General features: G+C 39.2%; 1 protein-coding gene across 1 annotated transcript in view; it reads left to right on the top strand.

The window, feature by feature from the left end:
* Positions 1-2,851: 2,851 nt before the first annotated feature.
* Positions 2,852-16,234, top strand: part of valopa (vertebrate ancient long opsin a) — a 38,272-nt gene continuing 24,889 nt past the window's right edge. Inside the window, exons 1-2 of the mRNA XM_033979584.2 lie at positions 2,852-3,270; positions 14,976-15,186. Of these exons, the coding sequence (XP_033835475.1) occupies positions 2,907-3,270; positions 14,976-15,186 (575 nt within the window). The 5' untranslated portion in view covers positions 2,852-2,906. The remainder of the gene's footprint in view (positions 3,271-14,975; positions 15,187-16,234) is intronic.

Here is a 16,234-nt window from a genome sequence, read left to right as displayed (position 1 = left end):
CCACCCACTGTTCCTATTGGTCTGCCTCAGTCATGCTTTGAGTGAGTGACAGGTGCACTAAACCAAAGTTTGAGCTCTGAAAAATAAGAGACAGATATACTTACCATTTAAAGAAAATGTATTAGCTTTTATCTACCAGTATAATCTATGACATACATGGATCATTATTTGTGTAGACCATGGATCATTATTATTATTTTATTATTTATTCATGCAGCAGGCACTTGGGCGGTTTGCAGCCGATGGTGAAGCAGCTGGAGTGAGAATCAGCTCCTCCAAATTTGAGGTCTGAGTTCAAATATCTCAGGGTCTTTATAGATAGGGTGAGGAGCTCGGTCACATGGTTCAGAGTAGAGCCGTTGCTCCTACACATAGAGAGGAGCCAGTTGAGGTGGCCCGAGCATATGTTCCAGATGCCCCCTGGACGCCTCCTTGGGGAAAGTTTCCGGTGTCCGCATGTCCCACTGGGAAGACCCGGGACATGCTGAAGAGACTGTGTCTCTCGGCTGACCTGGGAACGCCTTGGAGTCCCACTGGAGGAGTTGGAGGATGTGTCCGGGGTGAGGGACGTCTGGGTGTCCCTTAGACTGCTGCACCTCGACCCGGTTTCAGATTAGCGGAAGAAAATGGATGGCGGAGATTTTACCCATTCACCATTGTCACCATAAACGTCATCACAACAAAGTGCTGCACTGCTGGACCACGCTGACAACCCTGCCTTTGGATAGCCACAGTTCATGTTAGCAGTATGACGGGTAGGGGAAAACAGGAAAGTTTAATGGAAAGTTCACCTTTTGGAAATGTCGCCTTCTCCATCACCGGTGACTAATCTTGGGAAATTGTGGCTATGTACACTTAGTCATGAAAATAAAGATAAATCAAAAGAGCAGCGGTATTTTTCTGAACAAAACTTTTATCTCACGGATGACTCATTTGTTTGTCATTGTTTGAAATGACAGTCCAGCTTTCATTTTGACACTACTCTGGTGAAGAAATCATCTTCAGATTTGTACAATGCCTTATTCCTGTTATTTCTTATTTTTACTCAGCCAGTAACCACATATATTCCGTTCTAGAGCCAGCAGATATTGTGGATCTAGGATCATCATGGTCAGCACTTGTGGAGAGTTTGTATTTACCAGTGCTTTGATCGGCTTCAGACCTGGTTCTCATTGTTTATGCCTATAATGGCTATAGTTCTGTTTATAGTAATACAAATCTGTACATTTGTAGCAAGTGTTGGTGGTTAGAGGGACCGATGGCGCAGATTGTCAGCCTTTATTCCTTCAGTCTACCCCAGAGCAGCTTACTGAGTGTGGAGTGAATGAATAATGCCAAGTGCAGATGTGGTTTATTCCTGGCTTTAAAGGGATGATTTTTCTATGTATTTGAGCAAAATTTGTACAGATATATTGTATAAGCAACTCTTAAGGTACAAATAGGCCCACTGTGTACTGTTTGCATCCAATTACAAAGCATTTTATTCTCCAATAATCAGGATGTGCTCATTAGCAAGTTGAGGTTAGCTTTAGTTCTGTGGAAAAACTCTGCACTGGTCTCTGAGAGTTGTTAAAAAGGCTTATAAACTGTGAATAATTAGGATGCTCAGAATGCATAAGGTAAGTGAGGAATAACTTTGGATCACGGCAAACTTTTATTTAATTTTTTTTTGAGAAAATAAAAATCCACTATAGTGCCTTAGGACCAGGGCCCATCCTGTTGTACTCTCACTGAAATGCTTGAGCACCGTAATAATTCTGTGTTTAGGACTGTTTCATCTGACTGAGCTACAGCTGTGTGAGATATTGATTGTAATTAGTGCTCTGCAGGAAAGCTCACCATTTGAAATACCCACTATTTGATTCATGAAAACACACAGTGCGAAGAGGGCAGTCGTGTTGGAGTGGATTGAAGGCTTGATTTAACACCAAAGCCAACGTTTCAGTCATGTGTGAAAGACATAAGACCTGAGTCATTTAAAAGAAGTCATGGCGACAAGTGTTTAGTCATTATCTTTAAACAAGAGACCTGTTTATCCTAAAATATTATAATGTCAGTTTAGCTTTTGCACAACACAACACAACACATTTATTTGTTGGATATTAATTAGATTAACTTCATCTTCTCATTTCAAAGAAGAATCATAGAAAAATATATTTGAAGTAAAAAACTAAATTCATAAGTCAGAATTATACCAATTATTGAATGAACTATTGAATACTATGAGAGTGGTATAGTGTACATGCATTATTGCTGTGGACATACTTTGGGGGCTTGGCTTAATCTAAACGACTGCACCTCTGTTTCTTTGTTGATAAGCATATGCTCAGTCTGGAGTACTTCACCTACATGCGCTGTCCCATGTGTTCTGCCTACTCCAATGGCAGAGGACTTATACACTGGACTAATATCTACTGGGTTAGTGAACCATCTCTAGCTTCACATTAGTCCATGTTTTTCTTTAATCATATCATAAGCTGCATAATTAATAATGCATTAGAAATAGTCCCTTGTGTTTGTTTGGAGTGTACAAGCTTTGAAAAGTGAATAAAAGCAGAATTTAAAGTCCATAAGGACACGCAGGTGCTCAGAGGTGAAGGCAGGGGAGAGACCAGCGTGATCCCGCCTCACGGAGACTGAGCGGACCGCGCTCAGGGCAGAGTGTGCGCGAGGTGCGCACTGGACACTTGTCGCGCGCAGTGTGGACATAGACTGTATCTATGAGTGTGGAGCATCTCTCTGAGCGTGTCGTAGGGCAGCGGTGACGTGGAGGCGCGCGGGTCTATAAAAAGCGCTCGAGCCGATGTGGGCACTCATTAAAGGCGCGTTCTGCCGCTTATTGCACTGTCCGAGTGCGCGTGAACTGAGAACGGCATGCCGGAGTGAAGCGCGCGGAGGCATGGACAATGGATACTTTAAGCCTCTCGGTGAACGCGGTGTCCCACGCGGAGCCCACGCCGCACACGGAGAAATGGGACCCGTTCAACAAGCCCATCCCGAACGTGGAGCCGTGGAACTTCACGGTCCTCGCGGTGCTCATGTTCGTGGTCACGGCGCTGTCCCTCAGTGAGAACTTCCTCGTGATGTTCGTTACTTTTCGCTTCAAACAGCTGCGCCAGCCGCTCAACTACATCATCGTGAACCTGGCCATCGCGGACTTCCTCGTGTCCCTCACGGGGGGTCTCATCAGCTTCCTCACCAACTCCCGCGGCTACTTCTTCCTCGGGCACTGGGCGTGCGTCCTCGAGGGCTTCGCCGTCACTTTCTTCGGTGAGTGCCAGTTGTTTTCGGAGTTTAGAGTGGGGCTGTAACAGCAGAGACTCTAGGTGTCAGTGCAGTCCAGGTTTCTCTTTTCTCTGCTCCGGAGGAATAAAAAACATGAATGAAGCTCAGGTGCATGAGAAGACTCAGTTTTACTACGGGACAGGATCATTCCATCAGACTCATGCTGCTGTGAGTTTATAAAGCCTTTACATAGTGGCACATGTTTCAATACACTTTGCCTTCTGTTTGGTCCCTTTAGGATAGATCTATTATATTTACACTTATGCAGCTCAACCTGCAGCAAATAATATCCACGTTATTGAATAAGCATTGTTACAACATGCATCAGGCCTATACATAATTGTACATAAACGAGTTGTATTGGGATCAATATTAGATTCTTAAACAATGTAGCCCACGTCACCTCCATTAGTGATATTCATTGTATAATGCCTTTGCTGATAGGACCAGCACAGTATTGGATTCCTGCTGTCAGCATTCTTTGTTTAGAAATGTGTCCCACCACCAGGTTTTCACTGGAGCTGCAGGAGTCACTCTTGAGAATGAGAAAAACGCATGTTCCCATAATGTTCTGTATGTAGCATTTGTAATTGGTAATTTGATGGTTCATAAAGTAAGGTATCCCATAGAAAAAAATATATATTCTTGCCATTTGAGTCAAATAAAAAAAAAAAAGATTATGACTTGTATATTTGTATCTTCATGAAATTTGGCAAACTTGGTAAAATGTGGATTAGGTTTTGAACTCTGAATTCATCTTTGCACCTGTTTTATTATACATATAGTAATTATTTGTACTTCGATGATTGCATTCACAGAAATACACCTCATAGTCCTATTGCAAATATTATTTTATGATTCTGTTGAAAACTTAAAATTAAGTGACAAAGGGAGGCAGGGTGTCAGTACTACATATACTAATACTGTACATAATTGGCTCGTTTACTGGTAGTTAATGTTGCTTTCAAAAGAGTGTGGTACTCTATCTGCATTAGATATTGTTTTAAAAATAATTCTGACTTGCAATAATACAAGTTAGTAAATTAGTCTTACAGATATGTAAACCCCATGTAACATCTAATGTGACTCTGTCTTGAATAGATTATAGTGATTTCAAGTTGCATACCAGGGAACATCATAATTAAAAACACATTTTTGCTCTAACAAATACACAGCCCGGTAATTGCAGATGGTTGTGTAAATGCTAAAATGATTAGTTAGTCTCTTTCAATTACAACTGTTGTGTGAAAAGATGAACTTATACTTGGCGGTTGGTCAGACATGAGCAGGAGAAGCCGGGAGTTATCAACAACATCAACATATTAAAGCTGTGTTTGTAATTACATCTGAAGATTTTTCTTGTCAGAATCATTTCTATCTGATGCAAGACAAAAAAAACAACAAAACACTAGAAGCCTTTAGAAGACACAGTACAAAGAGCAACAGCCTACTCTAATTTATATTTTCGCAGTGCTAGTCCACCAGATCGGGCGGATGGGGGCTTTCTGTGTAAAGTTTGCATGTTTTCGCTGTGGGCTTTTTCTTGGTAATCCGGTTTCCCCCATCAACCTAAAACACAAGATAGTCCTGACCAAAGATAGCTTAAGCTCTGGAGATAAGTCCCTGCCTGGCTGATGCACAGTGATCCCCCTCTGCTCCTGACAGTGGCCTTGAAAAATTGGTCAAGTTCAGAAAATAAATTTCCCTAGGTGGAAAATAATATATCTTAGCAGCTTACTTTTCTATGCCCAAAGCTTCCTCACGCTGAAAGCAGTGCTGCAGTTTCTCCATATGTTGTGATGTTCTGCACCAAACCTGGCTGTTGGCTCCTGGCAATAAATACCACTGCTTGCCCTTGAGCAAGACAATACTACACCTTCTATGGCTCTACTGAGTACATCTGAGTGAAAAGATGAATGGTTCCGTGACATGAAGTGCTTTGAGTACCCATTACAGGCAGAAAAGCAGGACAATTGATTAGAGTACTACCAACTGCCTATAAACTAAGGACAAGCAGTAGATTATAAAACCATTTTTCTTCAATTTTTTAAATGAAAGAAAGGTACCACTTTATAATAACTATACCTTAATAAAGCATGAACAAGGTGTTTGTTCATGCTTTATTAAATGTAGTTATTATAAAGTTTTACAAGAAGTTGTTCCCCCCCACCCCAGACTTCAAAAGCCCACTTAATCACATGAATTGCCATTGCTTTGCTAGCCCTCCATGTTTCTGAATCAAAATGTTTCTAACCCTCACATCAATGCTGTGTGAGTCTGACCTCTTTACAAAGCCCGTCTAAGATCAGGCATGGCGCAACAGCAGTCTGTAAACCCTATTCAAGTCTGTGCTCCTCTTTGCTTCCAGACATGAGCTCCCAGCATCACTCCAGGCATGACGCTTCATAAACAACCCACTCGCGCCGTGACCACCAATATCCTTTAACTAAGTCACCACATAAGGCCCATCTGCAGAAAAAGAACACTATGAACAGACAAGAAGTTACTAAATACAGCCAAAGGTGCACAATTAGATCTGTGCCAGTGTGAAACTCAAGAATGATGTAATGTTTTTGGGGGTTTTCTACCATGTTATAACGCTCCCTCATCAAAATCATGCCTGAAGAGGTTTTCGATGTTACCCATGCATGTTTGAGTAATGTAGGAATCTCCTCTGGGCCCTTACGGTTAGCAGCACGATTCTGTCCGATGTTCAGCCCGCAAGCCTATGTCACCAGTGCTTCTGTGTGACAATTCTCCATAAATATACAGAAAAGCATGATACAAAGCAATGCAGTACAGCTTCACAAACCTGATGTGATGTGCAGTAGTTTCATTAGCTGAATGTATATTGACTATAATGTGATTGCGCTCTGAAGGGGAAGTGTCTTAGCACGGAGACCAAGGGGGCGGGGACTCAGAGCCTAGTAAAACAAATTAAACATTGTAATACGTTGTTTTCAGTAAATATAGCATTTTCAAAACAATAAAAAAATAACATAGTGAGCTAAAATATGTTACGTGTTAGTAATTAAAATAAGCAAAGCAGAGCACTTGACAAGTTTGTTCAAGAATTGTCAAATTTGCACTTTCTCGGAGCTCTGTTTGACTGTGGATTGTTTTGGATTTAGTTGTCTGTGCAGAGAAGTTTATCCTCTGCATTTGACCTGTTGTGCTTCAATGGCACTGGGCACTGGGGCAACCTGGTAGAAGTAGTTAAAGTTTTTGGTCAGGAGTACTAAGCTTTAGGATTTGTCCTCTGTGCCAATAGTGTTTTCCCAGCAAGACATACGGGAGCTAATTAATGTTAGTTATAGTATCAAGTTATAGTATCAAAAGAGTCATGTGTAAGGCTGTGGAATTAATACAGTTTTGATTCATTCAGTTATTTGTGTTGTATAGCAATGATTAAAAGCACACTATGTAACTTTTCTTGCGAGGGGTATGCCATTTGCTTGTCTACTCTCTATGGAGATGTTCTTCTTTGCCAGGAATCTTCCACTGTGAGAGGTCTATTAAACATATCTACTTTGCATTTCATCAATTAGGTGTTGACATTGTGTAAAATTACATGTAATCTTACTCTGCGCAGGCTCGCCTTTCCACAGAACTGACCTGTAACTTGGACTGGTGGTTTCTCCATGGAGATAGAAAAGTTTAATGGTTCTCTGAATGAAAAGTTGGGGTATGAGTAGATTGAAAGGTAGATTTTTAGCTAACTGTTGTGTTGCCTATGAGCAGCACGTTGATCCAAATAATTATGTGAATAATCAGAATTTCTTTAAGGTGATTATTTTTTCCATAACCGAGCTGCAATATCACTGTAAAAAGCAAGCTCCCAAAGATATATGGCTATCCCAAATGGAGAAACCAGGTCAGAAAGTTGACTCAGCCTTGATGTCTTATTGGATTTGTTAAATGGCCTTCTCGTTTCTTACACGTGATAGTTTACAGGAGTCACAGGATGGGAAGATTTACTGACGCAGATAAAGGCTCAATCAGAAATAATGAACAGTGGAAATATGATGGAATTCATATGGTCGGCTCTTACAAAATCACATGATCAGATTATCGGATTTTACCCACAGTAAAAATACATCTAGGGCAACATGAGAGATGCCAGAGATTTAAGTGAATTATAATATTACAGCTCCTGGATTACACTGAGGGAAGCTTTTAGTTTCCAAATAGTGGTTGTTGCTATGTGAAAAATATTAATCCTGTGCTGTAAATGAGTGGCTATATTTACATGTATGCCCAAATCTGATTATTTTCTCATTTCTGGACCTTTAAGGTTATTTCATTGACATGCAAACTGTAATGTGAATAATCAGACGGAGAGTGATCATGATTTTGTTGTTTATGTGTCTTATTTTAGTAGCTTATAACTCCACAGTTTTGAGTGTGCATGTAACCCCAGTCACTGTCTAGCCCATTTAAGCGAATACAATATGATCGTATCAAGCTTTGAGTCATAATAAACAAGCTGGAGCAATATCATGGTTGTAATAAAATGTTTGATGAGATAAAAAATATTGTGCAGTTACAGGGGAAACCAGTATGACTGAAGTAGCTTTTGGGTCAAAATGAGTCCTCCCTCTATGTATTGTCTGTATCTAATTATAAAGTGTTTGTATCCTCCGTGAATAAGAAGTAAAGCTAGTCCACTGATATCATTCTAGTTGTCATTAGCATCACTGTAACAAAAGTTCGCTCTGGCCTCTGAAAGTTTTGAAAAGCACTCATATATACAGTTATAAATGACAATGAAATAATAAAAATTTAGAAACAGCACCTTTAAGTTGTAATTGCAAACTGGATTTGGTTTGAAATGAGTAAAAACACTGGAGAAATAAGCAAAATTTGTACAGCTCAAGTACACGTTTTTCACCCAGATGTTGCGGTTTTGTGATGCTTTGCCAGATATTTGTTTATCCAACTTAAGACTGGGTCACTTTCACACTGAGCTGTGTCAAACTAAATGAACTCAGTGAAGAAAATAATATGATCCCTTATCTGTGGGGGGCAGTATCAATATTTATTCAAGACACACTATAAAGAAGTACTCCGTTTTCTCAATTTCTTCTGTATTACGCCACAACAGGCTAAAAGAAATATGTCTTTAGTTTATAAGTTTACAGTTTATAATGTTCTGAGAGTAGCATATTTGGTTGAATTTACAATATCATGCAGACATCCCAGGGTTTGTTATACCACTAGTTGACCTTTAAAACCAGCAAAGATCGTCTGTTTTGTCAGATTGCAATACAAGAAGCTGAGCAGTAAGATATGTTATTTATCCTTCGAAAAAAACCTCTTCTTCAAACATCAAGCAAAGCCACACTTCTCTCTTTTCATAAAAAAAAAACATCAGCAAAGCCATTATAAGTATTTCAGTTCTATCTATGCTGTCCAAAAAAAGTGAGCCTCAAATGTAAGATTGTGTAGTGTCTTTTCACAATAATCTTTACACTAGAATTCAACATCACAACAGCCCTATTTTAGAGCCACTATACAATAATGAACCATATTCATTCATTTCTCTGTCACACTCGGAGGTGGTGACTCAGAATAACAATTAATTTTCCTACATTACCCAATAGAGTTGCTGTAGTGTTTTAACTGATTTAAGACCAATCAATGCACAATCATTCAGGAGGTTAAAGGGCAAGCATTTCCATTGGCAACACCTAAAACATCCAAGTACTTCAGATGCATTAATAACCAGTAGGAGCCTATTCTTTATCATTGAGGATACCATGACAGCTGCTTCACCTGGTTCTTCTAAGCAGGGGCTAAGTGAAGGAGAGTGTGACTATTTACCATTTAAATAATTTAGTCGACTAAGACACCATTAACCAATTCATCGACTAAAGGCCTACAGTCCGAGTTGTCACAATATTAAAATCTCAAACTCAATGCAATAGACTTTAAAAAAGGTGCTGTACCTGATGTATATGGTATTACAAACGTTAAAAAAACAGAAGTAGTTAATTTTAAACAGTTCGCAGTGGTCCAAAGTTATTCCTCACTCACTCCTACCTCATGCATTCTGAGCATCTGTTGTAACGTCAGGGGGATCGAAGATACAGACTCGGGGTAAAAGTTTGACAGTTTACTACAAACAAGGAAATATGAATGTTGATTGATGGAGCAGGTAGAAGAGAGTGGGGTCGTAGGCTGACTTTCTTGAACCAGTCATAGGAAGCTAGGTCAGAGGCGGAGGTGTTCGTACCGGTTGTGAAGAGCTGGGTTGGAGGCGGAGGTGCAGGGTAGTTCTGGTAAAATCTGTCAAAAACGAGAAAAAAACAGCAGAGTACTGTGACCACAATCACAAAAACAAGACTGAGCCAAGCGGAACTGTACCATGGAGGATACATGAACAACATGGCAGAGTGTGTAGGATCCTCAGTCTCTTTGCACTGCTAGGTGCAGGCTTAATTGCTCATGGGCTGTAGGTGTGTAGTGGGTAGTGCCAGAGTCTCTGTCCAGTTACAGGCAAGGATACAGAAGGGACGGGGAAAGAGAGCGCAGAAACACAGGGACAGACAAGGATCTTGACAGCATCCTAATTATCTACACAGTGATACATTGTATATGGTATATGTAAGTGCTTTTCACAACTTTCAGAGGCCAGAGCGGAGATTTGCTGTCATGACAAAGCTAAAAACAGCAAGTAGAATATCTATTTATGTTGACGTGGGGAAATATTGCCCACTTGGATTTTAAATTTTTGGTTGAGAAACTTCGGTTTGGGTTAAATTGTTAACATACGGTGTAATGTTTTTCATAAAAGTCTGCCATGTTTGTCCATAGAGATGCATTCTAAATCAAGAGGAAAAACTAAACAAAGCCAATCAACTTCTTTACCTGCAGTGTCACACTACTTTATTAAACCTTTGTTTGTTGCCTTTGTTTGGCCTATGAATCCTAACTGTAACTCAAATTGGTTTAGCTATTGACATATGTGTTAATTTCACTGTAATCTTGAAGCCATTTATCATGTCTCTAGATCAAAGTGCATTTAAGGGGTTCCTTTTGCCGCCGACCCTTAGCATTAACCTTATGCCTACCAAAGGGACTTGCTCTCAGCTTGAACATTCTTTTTTATTTGCTGATGTTGTTTCCATTGACAAAACCCCAAAGCAAAATCCACAGTGTCTAAATGGGGACCAGATGCACAGTTGGTCAGAACAGTTAGATCGTGGGACTGACCTCTAGGCTGGCAAAGGCCTTTCTGTACACTCACAGGAGCACGTCTGATCATTGGAGTAGCACATCTTTAAGCTCATATCTCTAAACTGTATGTAGGGTTTAATATTTGGTGGCCCAGCTTCATACTTAAGTCAAATGTGGCCGACGTTTAATACTGTTATTTAATTAAAACTGGGCGATATGACAAAATGTATCTCATTTTTACATCTATTCATTAATCAAGATATTTTAAGCTATTTTATCTGTCTTAAAGCAACACCTTGTAACTTTCTAGAGGTGGCACATCACCTGCATGATTCCACTGAAATAGAGAATTAAAACCAACATTTGAAAACTCTTCATAGATATAAACGAGTAGCAGGGGGATGCTATTTCAGTGCAATAAAAACATGCAAAACATGCCTTTTTTTTGGTTACAAAGGTACATGGTGGGGCTTTAACCTTACTTGAAAATTACACCATGTAGTACACCATGCCCCATCTCTCCCATAATTATCTTTAGTTTATTGATACTTTACAGATTCTAGACGGTGATGATGTCCCAGATGGGCGCAAGAGACAATTTTTTCTAATTATAACAATGAAATATCCGAAAGGTGAATTCCCAAATGTTGAATCTGATCATTTGCAACAAAAATATGCATTTAACAATAATCATTTTAGCTACCCCCCATATGTATTAAATAATATTGGCTTATAGAAATTTGTGATGCCATCTGAAACTCAGCAGTGCAATGTAAAGTTACTTATTTTCTTCTTATGTTGTTTTAAACTAATCCCAAATCTTGTTTAGTCCTGTAACTACCTGGTGAGAGGAGAGACATTACCTGTATCTGTAGTAATATGGAGGGTGGTAATTAGGCACTCTGGGAAAATGACTTATCGCCATAATTAATATTTCTGGACCTCAGGAGGTGGCCTAATGTGCCCGCCCTGCTTCATTAGACTATTTCAGGAACAGCACAGCTCCACTATCACAATGTACTGAGCTGGGGTCATTTTTCAAACATAGCTGCACAGTGGGGGATACTTTTAAACTTGTGTTCACATTTAAAGTTGGGGCCAAAATAAGTGTTGTCAAAAGTATCCTTAACTAAACAAAAAGAAACAGAATTAGACTATGTATTAGTCTATTAGTTTTGAACTCACAATGCAAGTCTTTCATTACCAAACTTATGTAGTCTCTGCTAACACATCAACATTACCAACTCACTTTAGTTACTATGTAAGTTTTCTGGATTTTATCAAAGTATGGCAATAAACTTCTCTATCTCCATGGAAACAAGCATTTGAAGTCACCAGGCCAATTTATGGGTTAGATCCATAGACTATATCAATGGACAAAGCTAACTTGCGTTTCAAATAGGAAGTGATCATGGGCTCGTTTCCGGTTCCATCGACTCTGGCTCCAATTCACTTTATATTAGAAACCTGTCTCCCCTTTCTGCTGCAGTCAGGTCTTAAAATGTTCAGTGACCCGCTGTATATGATCCTATGTTTTGCTATTGTATCTGTAACTCAAGATATGAACATTAATAAGAGACAAATCAGGCGCTTTCTTTCCATGAGATTGCACCATCTAGCATTAGCAACAGGTTTGATTGCTAATGCTAAGCGCCTGCCCCCTGCTAAACCGGCGATGCAGGCAGGAAGGGGCGTTACTTTCAACAGCTTCGCTCCAGATTGGCTCTTTGTTTACTATGATACTCGCGATCGGAATTCCTTATATGGAACTCGACTCCAAATTCGCCCTTATAACTTCTAACCTCGATGACATTCATTTGACTGGAGCCGAACGCTATGGGTGACGTCACACTCGCTTAGTCCACTTCTTTATAAAATCTATGGTTAGATCTTTCAAGAACTGACCCTACTCACATGAGGAATCCACATTTCTCAAACAATAAATTTACTTTTAAACACATACCTATCCTGCATTTATTAAATTAAATACATTTTCCATTAGCTTTTCGAAACTGTATAAATGTTTCTCATGTGTTAATAGCCTGCTTCTGCTCTTTTAATTGCCTTTGACTGTTAGAATGGTATTACAACAGTTAACTTGTTTTGCGATATTTAAAATCATGTTTATAGTTGCTACAGTAGCTAAATGTGTCTATTTTTGGATTTTGAATTCTACAGAAAAGTACAAGATAGATAGATAGATAAAGACTTTTACTACTTAAATTTTAATGCTGAGGGAAATTGCATTGCCACATTTAAACATCACAAACTTAAAAGCATCAGAATCAGAAGTAATTAGAATAAAATCATTATCTCTTTTTCCGTTCTATATTTTCCATGAACAAACTCACTGTCCTGTACATCTGTCTTACATTTGTCACGTTGCTTCTATGACTCATTCAGTTGTGTAAGTTGCTCAGATGAGATACAGTACCCCAAGTTTAAGTAGTTTACAGAATACATACATACATTTTATTGGAGTCACACTGTTGATCCCTGTCTGTGCCAGAGTCCCATGTTCCCACTGTAGTGCTGCATAAATATATTTTCCTCCACTCCTCTCCACTGATCTCCGTCTATACCCCTCTGTCTGAAACCCTGGTGCCTATGGGAGATATAAGGATCTAGGCTGTCTGGTCCATGGCTGTACTGAAGTTCATTGAAGATTTTTTATTGAAGAATACACGTCAACATTAAACAATAAGCAATGACATATAACAAAGAATGTATAACTCATAACAGGGATGTAACTTTTCCGGTGGGGGGTTCGAAATGTTATTGCTTGTCCTGGAATGTTCCACAGTATGGCATTTATGGCTATTTTTATTGCTAGCTAAATACCTTGAAAATACAGTTCTCACTGTGAGTGGACTTATCTCTACCCCCAGATGCGACCTCTAACATACCCTGGTCGTGTTGCTTGTTTGACTTCATGGGGATAAATAAGTTTAATGCCATACTGTGGATTATTTCTTGACAAAGCAATAACATACAATATTGTTTTTGAATGAAACATCCAGACCAAACCTCCACATATGTTAAACTACACAATTATTTGATAGAGATTGGCTCTACAGTCCTACCATTCAAGATCCTGTTCTTCATGTCTCTTCAAATATCAAATCAACCTTTGGTGATTGACTAATGACTCCACTTTTTCATACTCAAAATTGATTCACCATAGTTAATTTGTGCTAAGATGTTGGAGTTTGTCCTGTTTTAATTTCCTCTGGACAGACTCTGTAAGTACAAAGATATTATCCATAAACCAGGTCAAACCATCTGCATTTTTATGTTTAGAACGTGAATGCAACCATTTAGCCTGTTACTCACATGTCCAAGGTTTCGTCAATAGTTGTCTAGTGTCAGTTTACAGTTAATATTGACAATGCAATTAAAAATGAAAGCACTGTGTTACAAGAGGGTGTAACTTATTCCCAAGATAGAAGTTAATTATTGTAAACTGCAATGTGTGAGTAACTGAAATATAATAAGTGAAGTTTATAGGGCCTTGAAATGGGCTCATTTAGTAATTAGCCAACCCCAGCCCTTTAGCTTAGAGTCCTACTAATATGTCCATGATTCAGTCTTCTCTCAAATGGTCACGCTATATTAATGCTAATGTAATGCTAGTTGGGTTTTCCTTGACCCTGTCTCTTAATCCCAATGTCCAGTGTATCCACTACATTAGCCAGGGGTGTCAAACTCAAAATCAAGCTTGATGTTACAAACATATGAGAAATTAAAAAGACATGTCTCTTTCTGTAGTAATTAATTTGGCCAAGGTGACTAGTAGCTTGGTTGCTAATGAGTGTCAACAGAAAAGGAGGGGCGCTTGCCGGTCTCGACTGCACGCCAGCGTACTAGCAAAGCATTCTGGGATTTGTAGTATTAGTGTTGCATGCGCTATGAACCGTCAGGCCAGCTCTAAAGCACATTTGATATGATTTTAATGGCCAAATATATTTACACTACGGGATAGATTTGGTACCCAGGCTTGAGTTTGGCATATGCCACATAAGTACATAAGAATATCTGCGTTTGTAAAACAATTGGAGAAATTCTTTTGCTGTTTATTTTTCCAATAAACTCTTTTTATTATTGATGAACTACTTTATCTCTTACAACTTTAGGACCATAGTTTAGTACCAGTTCTGATACTATAGGAAACATATAATTAAAAGTATTAAAGTACTCTTTCTGGTGGAAGGTCCGCCACCTTCTTGTCTCCATGAAGATGATGCTTAACCAGGAATGTTCTGTAGTATGGTATTAAATGTACTTTGCATTCATTCAGTTTTTCATTGCTGAAAAACACGCACTTTGTGAATTGGGCCACTTCTCCACATTTCTGTCCTGTAACTTGGCCTGGTGGCGTCACCTGGTTTTCTCCATGGAGATATTGATACTACACAAAGTAATAACATCTCCACCAGAAAAGTTACACATCACACCTTTAACTAAAATAGAAAATAAAAGATGTGACCCAGATGGACTTTTGTGTGTTGCAGGCATCGTGGCTCTGTGGTCTCTGGCTGTGCTGTCCTTTGAGCGCTTCTTCGTGATCTGTCGGCCGCTCGGGAACATTCGTCTCCAGGCCAAACATGCCATTCTGGGCTTGCTCTTCGTCTGGACCTTCTCCTTTGTCTGGACCTTCCCCCCAGTGCTGGGCTGGAACCGCTACACCGTCAGCAAGATTGGGACCACCTGTGAGCCTGACTGGTGAGGGATCATGCTTGTTATAGTGTTGTAAGCATTTAGCTGTTAAAGGAACTGTATGTATAGTATCCTAAAAGGTACTACAATCACAACTGAACCTGGGTTGCCAGTGCCTTAACCTGCATATAGACACATGCAAGTTTTTCTCATTCTCAGTATATTGCCATGTCTCATGTGGAAGCACCGATTAATGATTGACTGCTCATGATGGAGTTGAGGTAGTGAAGACTCAGATCAGAGAGGCCTTTTAGGTTTAAACCAAAAACTTCAAAACAAAATGGGAAACTCATGAGAGGCTCATTCTGCTTTCTGATTGGATAATTGTCCAATTGAATTAAACCAAAATACTAAATTATAACATAAATAAATGTCATGTCCAATGTCTTTGTAACTAAGAATAAATCAGCAGAACAATTGTTATTGGTCAAAGCTATTTGAACATTTTTGTTTATCTTGTATTTGGGGACACAAATGTTAAATTTATGGTAAATAGTAAATGGTCACATTTTTATATAACATTTTTACACCTTCAAGGCACTCAAAGCGCTTTACATCAAGGAACCACTCACCCATTCACACACACATTCACACACCAGTGTACACAGACACTGGGGGCACCGGGTTAAGTGTCTTGCCCAAGGACACAACAACAGCATTCATCTGTGAGGGCTGGAATCACACCACCAACATGTGGGTCAGTGGACTCTACAACTGAGCTACTGTCGCCCCTAATTAATTTTTTATATTTATAATCAGAATCTTACATACAGTTCCTTTATGTCAATTGATCAATGGTGTCTCAGTTATTCAACTAAAAACTTAGGTGACAACTTATTATATTGTAATTATAATAGATGTATAGGGGCTATAAGGTACACCAGATACTGCAGGAGTCAGTTAGGTGAAGTTTTGTTGTTTTGAGTTTATTCTGCCTTTCCACACAAATATGCAATTTCTTTTTGTAGACACTGAGTTATTTGAGAACTTCTACACTAGTTCCTTTAATTAAATTAATTAAAATGCACATCAATGTATTTCAATGTAAAGAAGT

The sequence above is a fragment of the Periophthalmus magnuspinnatus genome, chromosome 15, assembly GCF_009829125.3.
Source record: "Periophthalmus magnuspinnatus isolate fPerMag1 chromosome 15, fPerMag1.2.pri, whole genome shotgun sequence".
Lineage (NCBI taxonomy): Eukaryota > Metazoa > Chordata > Actinopteri > Gobiiformes > Gobiidae > Periophthalmus > Periophthalmus magnuspinnatus.
Note: the sequence above shows the minus strand (reverse complement) of the source record. Positions and strands in the feature narration are given on the sequence as shown.